At 35.7% G+C, this 25,109-nt stretch overlaps 2 protein-coding genes across 2 annotated transcripts in view; one reads left to right on the top strand and one right to left on the bottom strand.

Moving 5' to 3' along the window:
- The window catches only part of LOC123561923 (uncharacterized), a 54,836-nt gene that overhangs the window by 16,264 nt on the left and 13,463 nt on the right, over positions 1 to 25,109 (bottom strand). The window contains exons 2-8 of the mRNA XM_053528376.1: positions 19,976 to 20,131; positions 18,568 to 18,728; positions 18,189 to 18,315; positions 17,209 to 17,311; positions 14,102 to 14,560; positions 8,923 to 9,008; positions 8,408 to 8,526 (exon numbers count right to left, since the gene is read on the bottom strand). Of these exons, the coding sequence (XP_053384351.1) occupies positions 8,408 to 8,526; positions 8,923 to 9,008; positions 14,102 to 14,560; positions 17,209 to 17,311; positions 18,189 to 18,315; positions 18,568 to 18,728; positions 19,976 to 20,131 (1,211 nt within the window). The remainder of the gene's footprint in view (positions 1 to 8,407; positions 8,527 to 8,922; positions 9,009 to 14,101; positions 14,561 to 17,208; positions 17,312 to 18,188; positions 18,316 to 18,567; positions 18,729 to 19,975; positions 20,132 to 25,109) is intronic.
- Positions 1,725 to 7,089, top strand: LOC123563065 (uncharacterized). Its single transcript, XM_053528382.1, has 2 exons — positions 1,725 to 2,435; positions 3,621 to 7,089. The coding sequence occupies exon 2, from the start codon at positions 3,622 to 3,624 to the stop codon at positions 5,728 to 5,730; it is 2,109 nt and encodes a 702-aa protein (XP_053384357.1). The 5' UTR covers positions 1,725 to 2,435; position 3,621; the 3' UTR covers positions 5,731 to 7,089.

Raw genomic sequence — 25,109 nt, 5'->3', positions numbered from 1 at the left:
CGGATCTTTCGAACACCCGGGATTGTGCAAACTCTTTGCACGGTCCCAAATTTATTCCTTTTTTATTCTATACAGTTCTACCTCGGATCATTCGAACTTCGAAAATTCGAACACTTGAACTCATTTGGTGGTCCCCTCGGCTTAATTACAGTGATAATTCCATCTATTCAGTTGTGGCTTGTGTTTACAGTTTTTTACACCTCTGCCTGACATTCGCCAAGCTCCCCCTTTAATCTGCGCATGCGTAATTATCACACGCTTATGTAATTAGCGTCAGTATACGACAAAAAAATCAAACAAAGTAACTTTTGATCATTGCAATACTTTAATGTGCTTTTATTTATACATTAAAATTATTTGAATTATTATTATTATTATTTGAAATTATTAAGCAATTTCTATCTTTATTTTTTCTGCATAAAAATGGGAGATCTGAACTTTCATACTGTCTTAGCAGGGTTGAAAAATTTTATTTAGTAAAGGACCTGAAAGCGAGGGGTAGCTAAGTCGGCTACTGTAAAGCAAAATATTTGTTATTTGTACTGGACTATGATTTATAAAGGTTTTCTATTCATATATTTCTATTTGATGCTGTCTTCATTAAATTCTTATAATTATGTTACTGTTTTATCTGTGTGTTGTTTTTTTGTATCTATGTCATGTTTAAAAATAAATCATAAAGCATTTGTTTTTTTTATTTATCATCATATCATACACACATTTAGCTATGATGATACAATATATTATGATGGTTTGTAACACTACATGCCCCCTAATTAGAAACTTCAAAATGGCCACCATCTGGATGGCTCGAACAAAGGAAAACTCGAAGTAATTTCCACGGGACTCTCGAGTTCGAACCATCGAAGTTCGACTGTATGTTCATATCAAATGAAATTCGTATTAATGAATGTTTGACTCACCAGATAATTTGTCTGAGCAAGTTGGGCAGTATCACCAGTATCACTGATGAATAGATACTGATATAATATTATTGAAGAAGTTAATAGTTTTAAACTAATAATTCAATAAACTTATTCAGATAACATTGAATTTACTCAAAAAAAGTCATACTTAAACACGTGAAACTGTCAAGGTTCAGAGCGCCAAATTATATCCACCGTCATCATTATTTCTATTATGAAGCGTGAACTATATAATCATTCTAAGAGGGATAAAAGTTTGTATATTTTACAAGACACAGCATAACTATATCGACAAGAGAACGTCAATAATGTGTTTACAATTATTTACACCTCTTTAGATCTTTCCCTGTCAATTAATTAAAATGTTTTATATTGACATGATACACAATGGATCGAGTATTTGTTTTTGTGTAAGTGTGAACTACTTCATTGTCCAATTACCACGAGGCACAAAAAGGTTGACAATATCATTATTTTCAACACGTTTTATTCACTTCGATTTAGTATCAGCACTGTAGTTAAATAGTCAAACGTAACAAGGGCGGAATGTCCGCCAACTTCTAAAATTAATTCATATCAAAAGATGGAAAATTATAACATATATAAGCTAATTGGGACTTCCAAAATGTGTTCGTATCTACTGATTAATCGTATGAAGTGAGTTTGCTTATATGGGAATAATTTTACAAAAGAAATAGAAGGACTTGATCGGGGAATCTGGATTTTGTTAGTTTTATCCAGAAATTTGTATCAAGCGGGTTCGTATTAAGTGGACTCGACTGTATATAAATTTCCCTTGTGAACACTATTATTTAAATTTTCAATTGTGGCTGTGCCATTTAGGACAATATTGCATATCAGGTGTTCACTCCATGAAATGTATTTCAACCTTACAATGAAACAAACAAATACCATATATTTATAATACCGTAGTACTGTTGAATAAATCCAACTAATCAACTTTGTAGCAAGACAACCAGATTTTACTTCTACATGGAGTTAGAAGCTCTAGATAGATGTTTATGTTTTCAATTTCTCAAGCAAACCTGATAATAAGACCAACCTGATACCCCGACCATATGAGGTCACATTATTATCTGTTATCCTCTTTAACATTTTTCCTACTAATCTGTTGATTTTACTTCTTTGTTTCCATAGTGACCATAACTACGGTCCTGTTTTCAAACAAAATAGCAAATTTCCATTCAAGGTTTCCTTTACCTTAAAACATCTTACATACTTAGTCTAGTACTATTAAAGTTTTTATAGGATTTGCTTTTTGTCAACAGATGGACAGACAGGCAGACAGACAAACATCCAGACAGAGGAGTGCATGGCAATGTTACTATCAAGGGACAGAACTTCAGCACACACTCAACATGTGTAATTAGACTACTTCCCCTGATGACCTAAAAGCCAGAAAGGGAATTACCCCCAAAAAATCCAAATATTAAAAGAGAAAATACTGTTAAATATTCAGAAGAAAACTTTATACTATACATTCTACAGGTATGAAAACTAATAAACTTATCAATATAGTTAATGATAAAACTAAAAAGCTCTTATTATATATAGATTTTTTTTACATTGAAATTTATAATACTTTTCTCTTTTATAAAATAATCTGTTTAACCTTTAGCATGCTAGATAAATTGTCGTCTGCTGGAAATGTCGTCTGCTAAAATTGTAAAGTTCATTTAATTTGCTCCAAAATTGGAAGAAATATTGTCAGAGTAGCAAACAGCTTGGAACCTGATCAGACGCCGATTTAATCGGCGTCTGATCTGGTTCCAAGCTGTTTGCAAAGGCTGTTAAATTCGCCTGCAGCAGGCTAAGGGTTAAGGTATCCAATCCACAAAAGAATTGGTATCATCCAAAAGATTTGTGTCTGCTGAACATGATTTAGTAAATAAGATGACCATAAATAATATGCATGAATCACTACAGTCATGTTTTTTGACTGTGAAATGATAAATATTACAGTCTGTAATAACTGGATTTCTGTTGAAATATCAATGAAAATTAAAAAGTAAAAATATAGAGATTCTATAATGTATTTTATCATGGAGTTTACATTTTCTTTTTTTTTCAGTAGACATTACACTTTCAATGATACTAAAATGATATGAGCTTACCAGGCATTAATATTTGATTTATTTTAATAGCATTGTTATAGAACTTGCTTATTTGTGGATCAGATATCTTATAATAAATAGGATTTACATGTATTTGACTTTATACAGACTCAAGCTTTAGTTTCATGTAACTGATTCATGTTAAAAAATTTAAAAAAAAAAAAAACATGAAAAAAAGGAAATAAATGAGTTTAGTAAATATTACATCAAAAACTGGCTTTTATTTTTCACTTTGTATTAGTGTAAATATCAGCTGAAATTTATTTATAAGTGAAAATGCTTGTGTCCTCTGCATTCAACTTTTTGTTGAGTTTAACATTACACAGACACAATTACAGGTTATTTGTGGACTTTCCAGTTCTTGATAGTGGAAAAAGACACCCAACTGAACCCTAGGCATTATTTCACTTTAGGTAGAACCACAGAATTTCCATTAGCCACCTGTGTGGCTTCCTCCCATGATAAAGTGAGCTTTTGAAACACAGTGGTAAGGGACAAGTGACTTACAGTCAGCTACCTTATTCACACAGCCCTACAACTGTTATATTTGTATTTGCAGAATGTATCGTATTCCTGACTATCAAACCAACCTGTCTCTGAGACTGTCAGAGGTCCTTGATGATATTGGAGTTAATGAGAGAACTTTGCTTAAGATGAGAAGGTCAGCCTTACTGCAGGAAACTATGCAGACAATTACAGAGAGGTCTAAATGCAATAAAAGGCTTTCAGTTCACATGTTTGGCAGCAGTTCCGAGGGCACAACAACAGTAGGACTTCATTCAGATAAAGACTATCTATTATGTAAACATGATAATAATGTGATAATGGACTATGCAGAATGGGAACCTGGCTTTACCAATCTACTGATGATCCAGGATAATACTACATCACCAGGTTACTGTCTTCTACAACAGCTCAGAGATGATGTACCTCTTCCTGCTGCACATGTTCTAGATAAGAACCATGTCAGAGATGCAAGTGGAAGGGTGTTGCTAAAGAATACTTTATTTAGAGATATTATGCCTGCAGGTGGTGTATATCATGGTCCATCATGGGCTAGACAGGGAGGACCTGGAATTAAAGACACTGACGTTGTTCCTGCCTTCCATGGTAATTCATGGCCATATGAAGCAAGAGCCTGGTTAGACAGGCAAGGAATAGGAAACTGGCCCACTGCAGACATGAAGAGATTTGCAGTAAATAATGGATGTTTTGTTGTTCCTGTTGCAAGTAAAGTCAGCCAGAATCCAGAGCTTGAATGGAGAATTTCTACTTCACAAGCAGAGAGATGTTTAATGTTTAGTTTAAACATTACACAAATACGCTGTTATGTATTAATGAAAATGATTTTAAAAACATTTCTTCATCATGCAGGTGAAAGTCACATTACAAGTTTTATGTGTAAAACAATTTTGTTACATTGTATTGAAAACACACATTCAAATGCATGGCAGGAAAATAATTTATTTACATGTTTATCATGTTGTTTACATGTACTATACAAATGTTTACAACAGGAGAACTGCCCACATTTCATTACACCCAGAAACAACTTGATGGCAGGACAGTTTTCACCTGAAGTCAAAGCGCTGTTGATAGAAAGAATGTTTCACCTAATACAAAGTGAAGGTCAAGCATTGCTTGAGGTTCAGATTGATGACCTTGGTCAAAGACTGCAGATCAAACTGAACATGTTAGATCCGATAGCAGAAAATATTCCTTCAAAAAAGGAAAACTGTCTCATCATTTCAGGAGGATTATTACGCGAAACAGCTCGGATAATCACTAGGTGTAGTAGTAAAATGTTATTAGCAACAATTCAAAACAGTCCTGTAACAACCGTACAGAACCTGCTCAATGTATTAGAAAATTATCAGAGATGTTATAGAGAAGGAAGTAAGTTAGAACAGAGAGCAAGCAGTCTTATAGCACCACAGGTCTGCTCAACATTGGGAACTGTAATAGCCTCCATAAATATTCAGACAAACAACACCATACCTCCAGAAGCACTGACCTGGTTATCTGCAGGCCTGAATTCTGATGCTGCTTCTGGAAGACTGAAACTTGCATCTGTTCTATACAGTGTGGGGTATATGGTAGAAACCGAATTAACTTTAGGAGATATAGTGAGACGTTATGGCTTTAATAATGTTGAACCAATATGTGAATGCTATACATTCCCAGTACCTACAGTATTGAAAAGGTTTCAAGAACTTGCATATCATCAAAATGAGAAGGCTGTTAGAAGTGTCTGTGCATTTTGTGTCAGATTTACTCCTGCTGAGATTCATTGTGTTCCACAGGAACTGCAGTATGAAATGTTCCGATCAACTCAAGATGACTTGCTGTATAGAGAACTTACGGACTACTGGATGGATTGGGCAGTGGTAGATTCCCTCCCTTACCTCTATTTCCTACAATACAAGACCTACAGACACCTTCAGAGGTTTGATGATCAGCATCAAGCACTGGCTAAACTTGCTAGAACAATTGAAACCACGAGAAACCTTGGTCACAGGGAAACAGCACTGAATCTACTTGGACAGTGCTGGGAACAGGAGAACCAACCTAACAAAGCTTTACTCTGCTACATGATGTCACTGAAGGTTAGAGAAAGAAATAATGCAGCAAGATTCCACATCTGCAGACTTTTAGCAAACTTCATTTGATCTATATCATAAGCCTAATATTTTACAACAGTATAAAAAGATAACTTTGACAAACCAAATAAAATCTGTATATACCATAAACTTCTGCCCTTTTTTGTAAGGCAGTTGTCATTTTCAATGAAGTATCATTTTCAATTAACAATGTAATCGTATACTTTAGTCTGTATCAGTCTCTTAATAGATCCCCAACAATGGTCTTCAAGGTTGGTCTGTGGTCATCACATATTTTCTTCATACTTCTTAAATCGGGAGTGATAGCATTGTGTCATTTGTGATATAGAATTAAGCTAGAATCAAGCCTATGGTAACATAAATCATGGCATAAAAATGACAATATATGTATATATGTTAACATGGTGACTTGATTGCTTCATCAATAAATATTAAAATTTTATAGATATAACAACTAATGTGACTGTTACATGCCCTCGATATGACTTGTTTAATAAGTGACAAGGTTTTATAAAAAGGTGAAAAATAACAAGAAGTGGACTTTGGTTCCAGCATTTGAAATTGTCCATTAGCCATTTAAATCAATTGTTCAAGGAGAAAATATCTGATTGTAGGACTGAAAGTGTTTCAAATCATCTTAATAAAGAGTAAAAAACAAACACTGACAGAACTGTAATGATTTTTTTTTTCAGATAAAGGGATTAAATGTTATATATCTTAGAAACAAGTTTGGTGACTATTTTTTAAATTTTTCTTATGATATCATAATTATATATTTTCATGTACACTTTTAACAAGAAAAGACAAATCTCAAAACTAAAGCTGTCACAGGAATGACGAATTATACCCCAACAATACGGTCACTGCCAAGAGAATTATATTTGCAATAGTGCTAATGTTAATAAAAGTTCTTACAAAATGTTTAATATGATGTTTAATGACTTTTGAGTGTTGTGTTAGACAGCTATTTCAAAGTTTGAATAACATTTAGTGTTCTTTAACCTATGATAGTTTTGACTGCCACAGTTGTTGAGCTATACCGCGAAATTAGTGATGTGACCTAACATGATGACAATGGCTAACTATAACTGTTTGAAGTATACATGGTTGTTTCTTGGATGATATCTGATTAATTTATTCACAGTTCTTAATGCATATGACATGAAATATTGTGGTAAATACAAGAAATACTTTGTTGTGTTTGTTTTTGTTTGATGTTAAGTTAAATGTCAAGTGCCGCGACAATACAGATGAATGGTAAAATGATATTTTGTTGAAAATAAACCACTTTTTATAACAAATATTTCAAGGTTTCTATTCTTATTATGTAATAGGTATATAATGAACATCATATTTTTGTATTATTTGTTTGCATACATCAGCGGAAAATAAAGTATGTATTTCTTGAAGAGAGCAGCTCTAATATATTCCCAGCAAATTAGCATCACAAATCATATAAAGCAGTATCATACTGCGTTTATTGGTTGAAAAATGGGTAAATGTAATTAACTTCAGTTGTTAAAAGTGCAAAAATCTTGGTAGAGAGTCACACAATGACTATTTGTCTGAAGTTATTTCAAAACTAGGCCAGCAGTTTCACACAAGAAGATTTTTGAAAGTATTCACTATATATACTTGTAGGGAAAAGTGATCAAGTCCCCTTGTGGCAATGTTTATTAAATGAATTAGAATGATTTGAACAATCTTGGAAGAAGGCTACATTAGGACCATTTGTGTGAAATTATTTCAAATTTGGACATTTGGTTTAGTAGGATATTTCAAGATTTTCTATTTCTTAGCTTTGGCTGCCCCTATGTGTAACAAAACTGGCCAATTTAAACAAATTTGATAGAACTACCAGCCAACGCCAAGTTTCATCAAAATCCATTCACTGATTTTTTTGTGAGTTTAACACCACACCAACACAATTATTGGCCATATGGCAACTTTACAGTTTTTGATGGTGATAGGAGGCATGAGGTGACCCTCCTGCCATTGTTTCAGACCCTCCTGCCATTGTTTCAGACCCTCAGACCCTCCTGTCATTGTTTCAGACCCTCCTGCCATTGTTTCAGACCTATGCGTGAACTTGGATAGAACCACCAACCTTCTGTAAGCTAGCACAATGGCTTCCTTATATGAGAGAATTCTAAACCCAAAGCAAAGTTAGTATCAAACCAACAATGGTGAAGGGCATGTTATTCTATCACCTATCTTAACAATAAGACCACAGATGACCCTATTCCCTTCTTTAAACATTCTATATAACTCCTCTGAAGTTGACCGGACTTGAACAGAAAGCTTTCTCTTTCAAGACAGCACAAAAATCGCTTCAGTTCCTTTAGTCTAAAAATACTCTTGAAATACCAACAAACCTTAATTCAACCGGGATGGGAAACTCACCTTTTTGATTCAGTTTTCAATTATATTGTAATTTTCAATTAATTTTGTTTAAATTTTGCTCATTTGCATCTCTGAAATGGTTACTTTTCAATCTATGCTGATCTTTATTACCAGTAAACTTTAATGTTTTTTTCATATTCAAAAAGGGTGACTTTGCCACTTTTAGTCAAATTGAACAGATGTGTGGGGAATGATTTCCTACATTCTGTCACAACACTTTTAAAATAACTGACAAATAGTATCCCAATTCTATTTTCTTTTTTTTTCCCCGAATCTGTAATTAGTTCTATACAAGTCATTGTATGCAATAATCTAAACTTACTGTGTGACATAATTAGTGACAGGTGCCCATGGTTTGACAAAGGAATCATAAACAACTTGTAGATTCTCATCAACAAATGATACTCTGGCAAGATCCATCATTGAAGCCCTGGTCTGTACCTGGAGAATAAAGAAAAGCGAACCTTCTTGTAAATATATATAAATAATAAGTGATATGTTGTTTTACCTAGGACTTCCTGTTGCCTAATTAGAAGTCATTTTATATGTGCATTTATATTTAAGAGTTACAGTCTTGCTAGATTTAGGTTAAACTGTGAGCATTACAGCCGAACATCAAAATTCCTCAACAAGGAATGATTTTATTGACAATCATGTCATGAATCATTTATTCATGATTTGACGACTCCATGATTAATCAGGACATTGGTAGTATCATGTTGTCTGGCATGACACAAAATACCATGAAAAGAGAGACTGGATATTCTGCATTAATAAGTAAATGCAACTTGATACACTGTATTTTTGAACAAAAAGGCTTGAAAATCCAAGACTTACCATTTCACAGTCAACAGCAAACAATGGACTCTTGTCTGTCACTTCCTTGTACTTTCTCTTTGAAAACACATAGTCTTTGTACCTTTCTATAAAAACAATTAAGAAAATGTAACCTTTACAAGGCCAATAATGAAACGAACCTCAATATTTTAATGATGAAAAGATGATTCATTAATGTATAAAAATGATTATTTTCATTTATCACATGTCTGACATCGCGGGAGTGTAATAAAACAATTACATAACAAGAGCTCTGACAAGCGGAACAATATACGCCCGAAGGATTATATCAGAGGATGGGAGCAAAATGTAAAGAACCTGACTGTTGAAGCCCGAGGACAGGAACAACAAAGGGAAGGAATTTAATAAAAAATTCTAAGTCCACAAAAAAATCCTTACCAGGTACAGATATGTCAAAATACACCAAAAAATTGGAGGTACCATTCATGTTGTACCACAGAAAAGTGGTTTCGGTTTTTCCCCACGGCCAATAATAAGAAAATTACTTAAAATAAGCTTTTTATAGTAACATAAAAGGGAAGTAATTAAGAACAAAATTATTGTAAGTAAACAACAAGAGGACCATGATGGTCCTGAATCGCTCACCTCTTCCCATATGACCCAGTTTTGAGTATGACGTCGTTTTTTCTATTATTTGACATAGTGACCTAGTTTTTGAGCTCATGTGACCCAGTTTTGAACTTGACCTAGATATTATCAAGATAAAAATTCTGACCAATTTTCATGAAGATCCATTGAAAAATATGGTCTCTAGAGAGGTCACAAGGTTATTCTATTATTTGACCTATTGACCTAGTTTTCGAAGGTACATGACCCTGTTTTGAACTTTACCTAGATATCATCAAGGTGAACATTCTCACTAATTTTCATGAAGATCTCATGAAAAATATGGCCTCTAGAGAGGTCACAATGTTTTTCTATTTTTATACCTACTGGCCTAGTTTTTGACCGCACGTGACCCAGTTTCGAAACTGACCTAGATATCATCAAGGTGAACATTCTGATCAATTTTCATGAAGATCCATTGAAAAATATGGCCTCTAGAGAGGTCAAAAGAGATTTCTAATTTTAGACCTACTGACCTAGTTTTTGACCGCAGTTGACCCAGTTTCAAATTTGACCTAGATATCATCAAGATGAACATTCAGACCAACTTTCATACAGATCCCATGAAAACTATGGCCTCTAGAGAGGTCACAAGGCTTTTTTATTATTTGACCTACTGGCCTAGTTTTTTAAGGCACGTGACCCAGTTTCAAACCTGATCTAGATATCATCAAGGTGAACATTCTGACCAATTTTCATGAAGATCCATTCAAGGGTATGGCCTCTAGAGAGGTCACAACGTTTTTTCATTATTTGACCTACTGACCTACTTTTTGACGGCACGTGACCCACTTTCGAAGTTGACCTACATATCACCAAGATGAACATTCTGACCAATTTTTATGGAGATCCATTCACAAATATGGCCTCTAGAGAGGTCACAAGGTTTTTCTATTTTTCGACCTACTGACCTAGTTTTTGACCGCACATGACCCAGTTTCGAACTTGACCTAGATATCATCAAGCTGAACACTCTCACCAATTTTCATGAAGATCCATTGAGAAATATCGCCTCTAGAGAGGTCACAAGGTTTTTCTATTTTTAGACCTACTGACCTAGTTTTTGACAGCACGTGACCCAGTTATAAATCTGACCTAGATATCACCAAGCTGAACACTCTCACCAATTTTCATGAAGATCCATTGAGAAATATGGCCTCTAGAGACGTCACAAGGTTTTTCTATTTTTAGACCTACTGACCTAGTTTTTGACCGCACGTGACCCAGTTTCAAACCTGACCTAGATATCATCAAGGTGAACATTCTGATCAATTTTCATGAAGATCTCTTGAAAAATATGGCCTCTAGAGACGTCACAAGGTTTTTCTTTTAGATCTACTGACCTAGTTATTGACCGCACGTGATCCAGTTTCGAACTTCACCTAGATATCACCAAGGTGAACATTCTGACTAATTTTCATAAAGATCCCATGAAAAATATTGCCTCTAGAGAGGTCACAAAGTTTTTCTATTTTCAGACCTACTGACCTAGTTTTTGAACCCACGTGACCCAGTTTCGAACTTGCCCTAGATATCATCAAGGTGAACATTCTGACCAAATTTCATGAAGATCCATTGAGAAATATGGCCTCTAGCGAGGTCACAAGGTTTTTCTATTTTTAGATCTACTGACCTAGTTTTTGACCGCACGTGACCCAGTTTCGAAATTGACCTAGATATCATCCAGGTGAACATTCTCACCAATTTTCATGAAGATCCATTGAGGAATATGGCCTCTAGAGAGGTCACAAGGTTTTTCTATTTTTAGACCTACTGACCTAGTTTTTGATCCCACGTGACCCAGTTTCGAACTTGAACTAGATTTCATCAAGGTGAACATTCTGAACAATCTTCATGAAGATCTCATGAAAAATATGGCCTCTAGAGAGGTCACAAGGTTTTTCTATTTTTAGACCTACTGACCTACTTTTTGGCCGCACATGACCCAGTTTCAAACTTGACCTAGATATCATCAAGATGAACATTCTGACCAACTTTCATAAAGATCCAATGAAAAATGTGACCTCTAGAGATGTCACAAGGAAAAGTTTACACACGGACGCACGGACAACGGACGCTGCGCGATCACAAAAGCTCATCTTGTCACTTTGTGACAGGTGAGCTAAAAAAGGGATCTGCCAAATAAAAACAACAACACCGCAATGCAGAGCAATATACACACGACACAATGTCATATGACCTTTGAGCCCTAAGAGTGACCTTGACCTTGAAGCAAGCCATCCTAAACACGCGCTCTGCACGTTGTCTCGATGTGGTGTACATTTGTGCCAAGTTTCTTTGAAATCCTTCAAGCACTTCAAGAGTTACTGAGCAGACACAAAACAAACTCATATGACCTTTGACCCCAGAGTGTGAGCTTGACCTTGAAGAAAGCCATCCGAAACATGCGCTCTGCATGTCATCTTGATGCGGTAAACATTTGTGTCAAGTTTCTTCAAAATCCTTCAAGGGGTCCAAGAGTTACAGAGTGGACACAAAATTGCTAACGGACGGCCGGACACCGGGGGTATAACATAATACGTTGCTTCAGGCATATAAAAATGATAACACACTAGTGTAATAAAGCTTTGACATTGACATCGTTTAAAGCATAGGAGACGTTGGCCAAATTGACTTGTTTGTAATAGCTGAAGAATAGTTGTAGAATTTTTGATGTTTCAACAGGAAAAGCTAACATATGATAAAAAGAATATTACATTTGTGACTTTCCACATTGAATTTATTAAACTTGTTGAATACTGGTAAAGTTGATAAGATGCTCAGCAGAGCCTTGCATTTTATATTCAACTTGTTTAATAAATTCAATATGAAAAGACACTAGTGTAATATCCCCTATGTAAACGAAAGACACTCATGTAATATCCTCTATGTAAACGAGTGGAAAAAAAAATCATTATTAACAAGTAAACAGTACATATATTTACATTCGTAGCTTTAGGTTAAATATTAATCTTCAAAGCCAACAATTACAAAACAGAAATTTGCCTGCAGGTGCCAATAAACTGCTATTGGCCAGGTATCAGGCAACGTGCAAAACAGAGTTTCAGTCCTTGTCTAACTAACAGAAGTTTTCACCAAGAAATACAATACCAATTTTTGCAGTATAAAAAGGGTTGTAACCCTATGATTAAAGCTTTTTGGCTTAGTTATTCATCAAATGATAATAAACAAGTGCACAACATTACAACACTAAAGAACTTATAATATTCAAGAAAAGTTAGCTTTATAAAACAAGAGAACCATGACGGTCCTGAATCGCTCACCTGTCCCCACATGACCCAGTTTTGAGTACAATGTTGCTTTTTCTATCATGTGACCCTATTCTGAACTTGACCTAGATATCATCAAGATAAAAATTCTGACCAATTTTCATGAAGATCCATTGAAAAATATGGCCTCTAGAGAGGTCACAAGGTTTCTCTATTATTTGACCTAATGACCTAGTTTTTGAAGGCACATGACCCAGTTTTGAACTTGACCTAGATATCATCCAGGTGAACATTCTCACCAATTTTCATGAAGATCTCATGAAAAATATGGCCTCTAGAGAGGTCACAAGGTTTTTCTATTTTTAGACCTTCTGACCTAGTTTTTGACCGCACACGACCCAGTTTTAAACTTGACCTAGATATCATCAAGGTGAACATTCTTACCATTTTCAATGAAGATCTCATGAAAAATATGGCCTCTAGAGAGGTCACAAGGTTTTTCTATTATTTGACCTACTGACCTAGTTTTTGACAGCATGTGACCCAGTTTCAAACTTGACCTAGATATCATCAAGGTTAACATTTTGACCAATTTTCATGAAGATCCATTGAAAAATATGGCTTCTAGGGAGGTAACAAGGTTTGTCTATTTTTAGACCTACTGATCTGGTTTTGGACCGCACATAACCCAGTTTCGAACTTGACCTAGATATCATCAAGATAAACAGTCTGACCAACTTTCATAAAGATCCCATGAAAAATGTGACCTCTAGCATGGTCACAAGCAAAAGTTTACGTACGGATGACGCACAATCACAAAAGCTCACCTTGTCATTTTGTAACTAATGAGCTAAACACTCAACCAGCGAGTATCAACTTTTAAGCACAGGAACAGCCAAATTTCTGACAGGCCACATAAGAGGGCCCCTTGCTCACCTTGAGCTCTCTTTCTAAAATAGACTAGCCCATAATTCAATTTGGGCTGTACCATTTAAAAATCAAATATTCTAAAAATCAGTCATGAAAGAGGAGTTTTCCCCCTGAATACAGTTAACCTTCAGCCTGCTGACTGCAAGTGATTCTGCCTTTGTGACCAGTGCAAACAGAGATCATCCTGCACATCCATGCAGTCTGATCATGGTCTGCACTTTTCGCTATTCAGTCAGTAAATTTTCAGTGAACACCCCTTTGAAAAATAAATGGTACTGCCCAAACTGATTGATGGACCAGTCCATTTTAGAAATTAAGCAGGGTAAACATTAAATGAATATATCTTGCAGATACTGCCATAACTCATAAACAGGAAAATATTATGTACATACTATTCCCTGTTTTGATAGGTGTTGGAATGCCCTCACATATCATCTGAGCCGTGTTCAACATTAACCATCGTCGATCATAATTATCCATCTCGTATGTCGACACAACATCGTCATACATCCCATCATCATCTGGCTTTACTCTCTTGCTGTCATTATCATCATCATCATCTGGCTTTACTATCTTGCTGTCATTATCATCATCATCATCTGGCTTTACTATCTTGCTGTCATTATCATCATCATCATCATCATCTGGCTTTACTCTCTTGCTGTCATTATCATCACCATCATCATCTGATCTCTTCCTTTTCTGTCCCAGCTTTTCCTTATGGAATGATTTTAAAGGATTTTCTGCTAAAGATTTCAGAGTTTTTGCAGTGGCCCAAAGCTGTCTGTCCACTCTGGAATTGGGATTCTTTTCAACTGCCTGTCTGTTCTTTTTACTTGGTCCTTTCTTTTCTGAAGAATTAAAAACTTAATTGCATTTTTCTTGGGTGTAAGAATGGGAAAAAAAATCTGTGTTTACAGTGATTAACTTAAAAGTAACAAGAGCTGTCCGTAAGACAGCCAATGCTCGACTATTTGAAATATTGTCCCAGAAGCAGGAAAATATTACCCAAAATCTTAAAATATCTAAAGAGTTTTAATCTAGTACCTGTATTGCTAAACTTTAACCAGAAGTTTTCTAAGTCTAGTGTTATGGGACTTTGTGCGATCAACTAGAAGGCACATGTGAAGTTTCAACTTAATATCTGCATTTGTTCTGCAGATAGTAACTTGCATGCAAGCTTTAAGCAGAATTTTCTGAGTTCAAAAGGGGGCATAATTTGCCCAAAATGCATGTCAGAGTTATGGGACTTGATCCAGTGAGGTAAGTAATTGATCTAGAAAAGGAAAAAATAAGTTTAAAATCTATATGCCTTTTAGTAATTGCTGTATGTACTTGCACGCAAAACTTTAACCAGGATTTTCTAAGTCCAAAAGGGGGCATAATTTGGCCAAAATGAAGGTCAGAGTTATGGGACTTGGTGCTGTCAACTAGTTTTATAACCCCGAAGACACATGTGAAGTTTCGATTCAATATCTGCATTAGTTTTGGAGATAGTAAGTAACTTGCATGTAAAACTTTTAACCAGGAGTTTCTAAGTCTAAAAGGGGGCATGATTTGCCCAAAATACATATCAGAGTTATGGGACATGACCCAGTGAGGTTGGTAATTGATCTAGAAAAAGAAAAAATAAGTTTCAAATCTATATGCATTTTAGTAATAGCTGTATGTACTTGCACGCAAAACTTTAACCAGGATTAAAGTCCAAAAGGGGGCATAATTTGGCCAAAATGAAGGTCTCAGAGTTACGGGACTTGGTGCTATCAACTAGTTTTATAACCCCCGAAGACACATGTGAAGTTTCAATTCAATATCTGCATTAGTTTTGGAAATAGTAACTGGCATGTAAAACTTTAACCAGGATTTTCAATGTCCAAAAGGGGGCATGATTTGCTCAAAATACATGTCAGAGTTATGGAACTTGACCCAGTGCGGTTGGTATGACGTAGAAAAAGAAACAATAAGTTTCAAAGCTATATGCCTTTAAATGATAGCTGTATGTACTTGCATGCAAAACTTTAACCAAGGTGTGACGCCGACACTGACGCCAGGGTGAGTAGTATAGCTAGACTATTCTTCAAACAGTCGAGCTAAAAACTGAAGAGCTCAGTGATCAGACTTGTGTTGTAAAAGAATTGCTGTTTGCAAAAATTTTGTTACTTGCAAAATTTATAATATTTATTCTTGCACACTGGACTGGCGTTTCCGGTGATTTTACTCAAGCCAGCAAAACCCATCTAGCACCTCCCATGCCAGATGACTCTCATGCTGTTAATGACAACTAGAGATTCATTCATTGATAATATATTGTTTACGTAAAATACGAAAAAATCAGGTACCTTGATAGTTTCTCTCCATTCCTTATAGTATATTTCTCAATTCAAAATACATTATTTTACGGTAAGAACATACTGTTAGGCTACAAACTACAAAACTAAAGTGGAACTTTGTTATTGTGCATCACTGAAACGTCATTTCTGCTTACGAACGTTAATTTCCCGCGCTTTGTTTACATACTCTACTATAAGAAAGAGTGCTACATTGAAAGTATTTCTATTTGCTTTATTTATTCTATTAATTGTAAAATATGGTATGCAAGAAAAATACTCAGTCAAAATAAAAAGCTTATATGTATACGGTATGCAAGAAAAAATATCAGTCATGTGTTTACAAATCAGATAGAAATATAGAAAAATCCATCCCTTGGCCACCTGCACATGGGCGGTAACTTGGCAAGCCTTGTTACAGTCAAATGAGCAGGTGCCCTCGGGACGGATATTTTTATCCGTTTCATAAACACATGACAGATACTATTAATCATGAATTTAAAGAGCTCATTAAAATTGCATATATGTATACAACTGCTTTTTCAACTTAGTGTAAATGAAGAATTCTAGCATAAAACTGCTGTTATTGTCACTTTTCGGGGGGGGGGGGGTTTAACAGGAGAGAAAATGTGTGTTAACGAGGAGATTCTCGTGCTCGCGTGCTGTTATAACACCTTTTTATATATGTGCGTTCCGTGGCAAAGCGTAAACAGCATTCGGCACCAAAACGGATAGATCGAAACGAATTGACATCAACGTAAAAAAAACAAAAAAAAACTCGGACATTCCGCGCATTTAATGACGTTGAGTGACTATGTATTCATTATCAATTTTTACGCGTTTTATGCTAGAATAGCGTTAGCTCATGTTCATTTTGTGTTATATTTTTATAACATCTGCAGAATCCCTCGGGATATGTTGGTACCCTTGCCCTAACGGGCTCGGGCACCAACCAATCCCTCGTGATTCTGCAGATGTTATAACAAGAATAAAACATGCGTTATCCCTATATTAAAACTTTTTATCCCAAACTGTTAACAAGTAGATTTAATATACCAGAAACAGACAAGTTACATTTTATGCTTGGCTTATAGAAGATACCAAGTACTAGTGCTAAAACATAACAAAAGTGAAAAAGTTAGAACAAGACCCTAATAACTTGAGATACTTACCTAAAAGCCCCTTCTTCTTGAGTTGTGTTATACTGATAGGTACATTCATGATATCTTCCCGGACTGAGCTACCATACTGCAGTGGTGATACCATCTCTACACGCTGAAATGTTTACTTGCATATAATACATAAAGCTGTACATGCTTTAAACATAAATTGTATGGGTTAAATAATAAATAATTTGTTGTATGTCTATACTGGTATGATTATGGTTATTTATGTACAAATGTAATTCTAATATTGTAATATTAGAATATGCTATTTTTGTAGAAAACTGAATGTTAACAACCTTCTCTGTTTAAATAGTTGTCTCGCTGTTTCCATGTTTGTTAACCTTACGGGCCAGTTGGCCTAAAGGAAAATTTGAAATAAACTTATCAAACTTATCAAATAGTCACGGAGAAGTAGCACTCACATATTAAGTGATTTGTATTGTGTTTACCAGATCTAGATTCAATGCCAATTTTCAACATTATTTCATTTATGTAAATATAGTCAGTTTACCTAACAAGTGTCCCTTGACTCTGTAACTATGACTGACTTGTTCTCCATCAGTAAATGACAATTTCCCCACAGGAATCAATAGTGGGGCATGATGTTGTCTATACCATCATAGAGAAAACTCATCTCACCAAGGGATCAAATATGCAACAATTCCATTCAATGTTACCTGGCTGACCTGAAGACCCATTCCATCAACTAACTTAAATATGTGACCCAGAAGACAGCCAGCAGTATAACTGACAGAAGTAGCAAGCTAGGAAACAGTGTGTTGACTATGCATATTATACACGTTGTAGAATGTATGTCTTATCATATTAAATTTCCTTTAAGTTAGGAAGCAAAATACTGATTAACCATATCAAATATCTGGCCTGTACAAGTGTTTTAAAGCAAAAAACATATTGACCAACCATATCAAATGCCAGGCCTGCAGGGCCAGTACAAGTGTTTTAAAGCAAACAAAATATTGACTAACCATATCAAATGCCTGTACAAGTGTGGGCAAAGACTCTGGATATTTCTTAAATTCCTCACTGCTTAAAGAATCTAACACAACTGCAACCACTTTGCTAACTTTGCCAACTCTCACTAGGCGACACCATCTGTAAATGAGAAACATGTTATGCTTTATTTTTATTTAACTGAACTGCTAAAGAATAAAGCAACCTTGTACAAGCTTGTGTACCTCGAGGAGAAATATATATTATTACTGTAAGTGATATGCAAATATCAAGTGAAACTGACTCTGCCAGATAATTCTCCTGACTGTCAGTCTGTCACTACTGGGATATAGGATGACTTTAAATTTTCCTAACACATGCAAATAATGAAGGAAGTAATCATAGAACCTTTACCTTGGTTTGATACTGGCATCCTTCCCTTGCAGTGCATACAGCAGAAGATGCTGTACATCTGCCATAAAGAGTGGGGGCGCCACCTTCACTTCCCCTATATCCGTCTGCACAGGATCATCACGGGTAAGCTCATCTACAGTCAGGAACACTTTTGGCTTCAACTACAATAACACAGCGATGCCAGTGTTGTATCATTTTTCAAGATAATTCCAAACTGTGTTAAAATGTAAATTCAGCTTAGGGCAAAGTCTCTAAAATGAACCACAAAAAAAAAACAGTTCTTGTGAATGGCAAAAACATGGAAAATGAGTAGAAGAAAGCCATGATGACCCTGTATGAGCCCACATGATCCATACTCACCTTTGGCAGTCATGCTTTTTTATCAAGATTGGTTTTACTTAAGCTTTACCCAAAGAACATTCAGTCTATAAAATTAAAGCAAACCTGACACTGGTTTAGGAGGAGATGTCATTCAAAGATACTGTTTTTTAGTTTTGAGCTGGATGGCTTCCTCACATAATGAATTCAACGCCTCGACTGAGGCTCTAACCCACATCGATGAGGGGCAAGTGTCAATTGATTTGAAGTCAGTGACCTTAACCACTCGGCCATGGAGGCCCATTTCAAGATTTTTGAAGTTTCCACTTTAAACACATACCCATAGGGAAAAGTGGCCACACCCATTGGCACCATGCTTTTTGGGAAGTCAGAATATTTTGAAAATTCTTAAGAGACAGTCACCCAAGAATCATATGACTTTGTGTGAAATAATTTTTAAGATCGGGCTTAAAGTTTCTAACAAGAAGACTTTAATACTCTCAAATATGTACAATGTCATGTAAAGCAAAGTGCCCGTGCCCCCTGGTGGCCATGTTTTTTGACAAAATGTAATAATTTGAACAATTTTGACAGGTCACCCAATGGAAAATTTTTACAAAATATTTTACAATCAGACCAGCATTTTGGAAGGAGATGTTGTCTGAAGCTTCTTCGATTTTTAGCTCTGGCATTCCCTGTACCTATTTCTCTACCAAGCAAAACCATTTGAGCAACTTTCGAAGAGGACCGCCAAAGTAACAGGCCAAGTTTCGTTTTCAGAGATGAAGAAAATGAAGACAGACATGTATGACAGACCTTGAGTGATCACAATAGCTCACACTGAGTATGTTATGCTCTGCTAAGCTAAGAACAAACAGCCCTAAGGCTTATACTCCTATAAAAACCAACTGCTTGGAACCAATGCACAACTCTATCTAAAGATCTTGCAGAACAAAATCTGCTAAATATTTATCTGAAGCCATTTATCTAAAGCAGAAAATTTCCAAAGCGCATTAAATTTCATATTAATAAATCAAGTAAAGGGGATGTGGATGATCATGAATAATACATTGTATAAAGAACAATATACCATAGCTGCCTTCTGTTTCTCTCTCATCATCTTCTTGTACTCAGCAAACATTTCATCGGACAAACTTCTTTCCTGACCCGAGGATGTATTCTGTTTATCGCTATGTTGTGTACCTGAACCCGAGGTTGATCCTTTGTCTTGCATTTTTGATGCTTCCTGCAGCAAAAAACACAACAACTGATTTTTTTGCATTTATTGTGAAATCAATAAATTAGTGGGGGGACTAATTTTGTGGATTTCATGGTCGAGTCAATCCATGAAATTTAATCCCAGCAAACAAGTAAAATTCCCATTTATTTTATGTTCAAAAGTCGAAATCCATGAATTCATGTATTCACGAAATTGCTGTTTTGACCCAAACCACAAAATTTCATGCCCGAGAAATTAAATGATTTTACAGTAACAAAAGGTTTTTAAAATGCTACAAAATCAATGCAAGCATTAAAATCTGGCTCCCAAATAGTAGATGCACTTTGGTCTTTAACTATTCCTTTATATATGCATATTCTATCACTTTTAGAAGATTTAATATTTAGATTTCTACACAGAAAATCCAGAGACCAATTTGCTTTGTTAGTTATTGAGTTAATGTGCTTATCCCATTTCAAGTTGTTTTGAAGTGTTACAACTAACTACTTTGATGACTGAACTTATTTTGAAGTATGATGATGGGGTACTTTATAGTTAAACTGGATAGGATTCTTTGTCTGTGTCATACTAAGGATGTTGCATTTATCTGCATGGAAATGCATCCCTCAATCATGTTCAAATTTTACAGGAGCTTCCAAATCAGAAGTTCAGGGTCATTTAAAGTTATAACTTCTCCTTGAATTATACTATCACCTGCATAGACTATCAGAGTAACAGGCCAGTTTTTCGGCAGACAGTTCTTTCCCAAGGGAAAACTAGAAATTTGTCACAGACATGGATGCCCCCTCAACATATGAAAGGTCATAGACATAATACTGCTCACAAACAAAAAGACCAAGGGAAGTTGATTAGAAAAAAATATCCAAGTCCAAACAAAAATCCTTACCAGGTAGAGATAGGTCAAAATTCATCTCTAAATTCGATGTAAAAGGCATGTTATAAATTGTAATACCGAAAAGTGATCTTGAACTTTCCCTACAACCAGAAATAAACAAGAGCTGTCACAGGAGACAGCGCGCTTGACTATTTCGATGCTGGATAGTGAAACTGGGCACATCTGAGGAAACTAGAGCTTTCACTGGAGTGTTTAATGACTCCAATTGTGGATGAAGATATTGCACAATAGCCTGAGTCTATGTCAAAAATATCAACTTAAAGTATTAAGAGAGGTAAAGATAAAATGTATCAAAACACTATATAAGTATATCCTAAGCAAAAAGGGGCATAATTCATTAAATATTGGTGCCAGAGTTATACACCTTGTGTCATATAGTGTGGGTGGTGATGTTGAACAACTATTTTAAGTTTGAATCAAATCCATTCAGTAATAACAGAGGCAGAGTGAAAGTGCATGAAAACTTTAACCTAAAATTCTAAGTAAAAAGGGGGAATAATTAATGAAAATTTGGTGCCAGAGTTATGCACCTTGTGTCATATGGTGTGGGTGCTGATGTTGAACAACTATTTTAAGTTTGAATCAAAACCATTCAGTAATAACAGAGACAGAGTGAAAGTGCATCAAAACTTTAACCTAAAATTCTAAGTAAAAAGGGGAAATAATTCATGAAAAATTGGTCCCCGAGTTATGCACCTTGTGTCATATGATAAGAGTAATGATGTTGAACAATTGTTTAAGTTTGAATCAGATCCATTCGGTAATAACAGAGACAGAGTGAAAGTGCATAAAACTTTAACCTGAAATTCTAAGTAAAAAGGCGAATAACTCATGAAAAATTGTGCCAGAGTAATGCATCTTGTGTCATATGATGTGGGTGATGATGCTGAACAACTGTTTTAAATTTGAATCAAATCCATTCAGTAAAAACAGAGGTAGAGTGAAAGTGCACCAAAACTTTAACCTGAAATTCTAAGTAAAAAGGGGGAATAATTCATGAAAAAATGGAGCCAGAGTTACGCACCTTGTGTCATATGATGTGGGTGAAGATGCTGAACAACTACTTAAAGTTTGAATCAAATCCATTCAGTAATAACAGAGATAGAGTGAAAGTGCATCAAAACTTTAACCTGAAAATCTAAGTGAAAAGGGTGGATAATTCATGAAATATTGGTGCCAGACTTATGGCCCTTATGTCAGATGATGTGGATGATGATGAGGAATAAGTATTTCAAGTTTGAATCAAATCCATCAAGTAATTAGAGAGATAAGTTGAAACAAGAGGACCATGATGGTCCTGAACAGGGCTCCGGAAATTCTGATAACTCAATCGGTCCGAAACGAGAATCCTGACATCGGCGCTACCCCACCCACCGCATTCCCAATATTACATATTTTGTAAAACGTGATAGGGTAAAGAAATAAGCATGTCATGCATTAAAACTGAGTTACCAGTCACCGCGTGTTACCATACAATGAAGACAGTTATTCAGTGTTATGTGTGATCGTTACTTTGTTTAAATTTCGATGTTTTTCCGAGATAATAAGAGGTATTGACACCGTGTGCGTAACTAGTCTAAAAGCCAACGCACGTGACTTCGATACCGTATACACGGCAGATACTTTGTGATGTTTCCTCATTCTTTGACGGAATTCTATAAAATACAATGCGTCAAAGTGAGTTACACGACACATATTCTCTGCTAAACAGCCTCAGTATTTAAAGAATACTCTGCCGCGGACCGAATGTGTACGTTATTTGAACGCTGAGATCGAATTTCCCGCATGTATAGTACCAAAACGTCACGCGGGTTGGCCACGGATATTTCATTTCACTTACGTTGTACTTCAATAAGCAACTACATTTTATAAAGTTATATGTTCTCTTCTGATGTAAACAAAATTTCATTTTGAAACGTTTTTAAAAGACCGATTTGATAAACAGTGCCACTCCGGTTTTCTTTATCATTCGTGGTTGCCCGTCCATTTTTTTCTTTTTTGTACAGTCGGGTTGCAAAGACGATTTTCTGCATTTGTTTCAACTGGAGCCCCAACAAATGAATCATGTAATTTTTTTTAAATCAAGTGATTATAAAAATTATTTTTATCGGTTTTCCGTGTGATGTCTCATTAAATCAAAGACCTATAATGTACAATTTATTAAATGCAGCGACCATTTGTTTGTTACCGTGATCAAACATAGCCTTTTGAAATAAACCATCCGTCGGATTCTAAATAAAAGAAGTGGATCCCCGTCGAAATGATTTGGATCCAGTCAGAAACGTTAGGAAACCAGTCAAAAATGTTTAATACACCGCAGTCGGCTGTCTGCAAACATTAAAGGATGTGCCGCGCGAGCACTGACTGCGTCACGCGCTAATTACGGACCGATTACCAAAGTGACAATCAGATCGATTGACACGTTTATTGATTATCTGAAGGTGCGACCAACAATTTCCTACTTGGCAGGTGATCGTGTATTGAGATATCAGACCGAAATTTATACTTTTCTCCATTTTTACGGGACCGATTTTTTTTCGTTTTTTCACTTCACGAATCGGTCTGAAAAGTCAAAAATCGGTCCAAAACCGACAAACCGGCAAATTTCCGAAGGCCTGGTCCTGAATCGCTCACCTTTTCCCACATGACCCAGTTTTGAGTATGACATCGTTTTTTCTATCATTTGACATAGTGACCTAGTTTTTGAGCTCATGTGATCCAGTTTTGAACTTGACCTAGATATTATCAAGATAAAAATTCTGACCAATTTTCATGAAGATCAATTGCTAAATATGGTCTCTAGAGAGGTCACAAGGCTTTTCTATTATTTGACCTATTGACCTAGTTTTCGAAGGTACGTGACCCTGTTTTGAACTTACCTAGATATTATCAAGATGAACATTCTCAATAATTTTCATGAAGATCTCATGAAAAATATGGCCTCTAGAGAGGTCACAAGGTTTTCTATTTTTATACCTACTCGCCTAGTTTTTGACCGCATGTGACCCAGTTTCGAAACTGACCTATATATCATCAAGGTGAACATTCAGATCAATTTTCATGAAGATCCATTGAAAAATATGGCCTCTAGAGAGGTCAAAAGATTTTTCTAATTTTAGATCTACTGACCTAGTTTTTGACCGCAGCTGACCCGGTTTCTAACTTGACCTAGATATCATCAAGATGAACATTCAGACCAACTTTCATACAGATCCCATGAAAAATATGGCCTTTAGAGAGGTCACGAGGTTTTTTTATTATTTGACCTATTGACCTAGTTTTTGATGGCACGTGACCCAGTTTCAAACTTGGCCTAGATATCATCAAGGTGACCAACTTTCATATAGATCCGGTGAAAAATATGGCCCCTATAGAGGTCACAAAGTTTTTCTATTATTTGACCTACTGACCGCACGTGACCCAGTTTCAAACTTGACCTAGATATCATCAACGTGAACATTCTGACCAATTTTCATGAAGATCCATTCAAGGGTATGGCCTCTAGAGAGGTCACGAGGTTTTTCTATTTCAAGACCTACTGACCTAGTTTTTGATCGCAGTTGACCCAGTTTCAAACTTGACCTATATATCATCAAGATAAACATTCAGACCAACTTTCATACAGATCCCATGAAAAATATGGCCTTTAGAGAGGTCACAAGGTTTTTCTATTATCTGACCTACTGACCTAGTTTTTGATGGCACGTGACCCACTTTTGAACTTGATCTAGATATCATCAAGATGAACATTCAGACCAACTTTCATACAGATCCTGTGAAAAATATGGCCCCTATAGAGGTCACAAAGTTTTTCTATTATTTGACCTACTGACCTAGTTTTTGATGGCACGTGACCCACTTTCGAACATGACCTAGATATCATCAAGGTGAACATTCTGACCAATTTTCATGAAGATCTCATGAAATATATGGCCTCTAGAGAGGTCAGAATGTTTTTCTATTTTTAGATCTACTGACCTAGTTTTTGACCGCACATGACCCAGTTTCGAACTTGACCTAGATATCATCAAGATGAACATTCAGACCAACTTTCATACAGATCCCATGAAAAATATGGCCTTTAGAGAG

The sequence above is a fragment of the Mercenaria mercenaria genome, chromosome 2, assembly GCF_021730395.1.
Source record: "Mercenaria mercenaria strain notata chromosome 2, MADL_Memer_1, whole genome shotgun sequence".
In the NCBI taxonomy this organism is placed as follows: Eukaryota; Metazoa; Mollusca; class Bivalvia; order Venerida; family Veneridae; genus Mercenaria; species Mercenaria mercenaria.
This window is presented reverse-complemented; position numbering and strand designations above follow the sequence as displayed.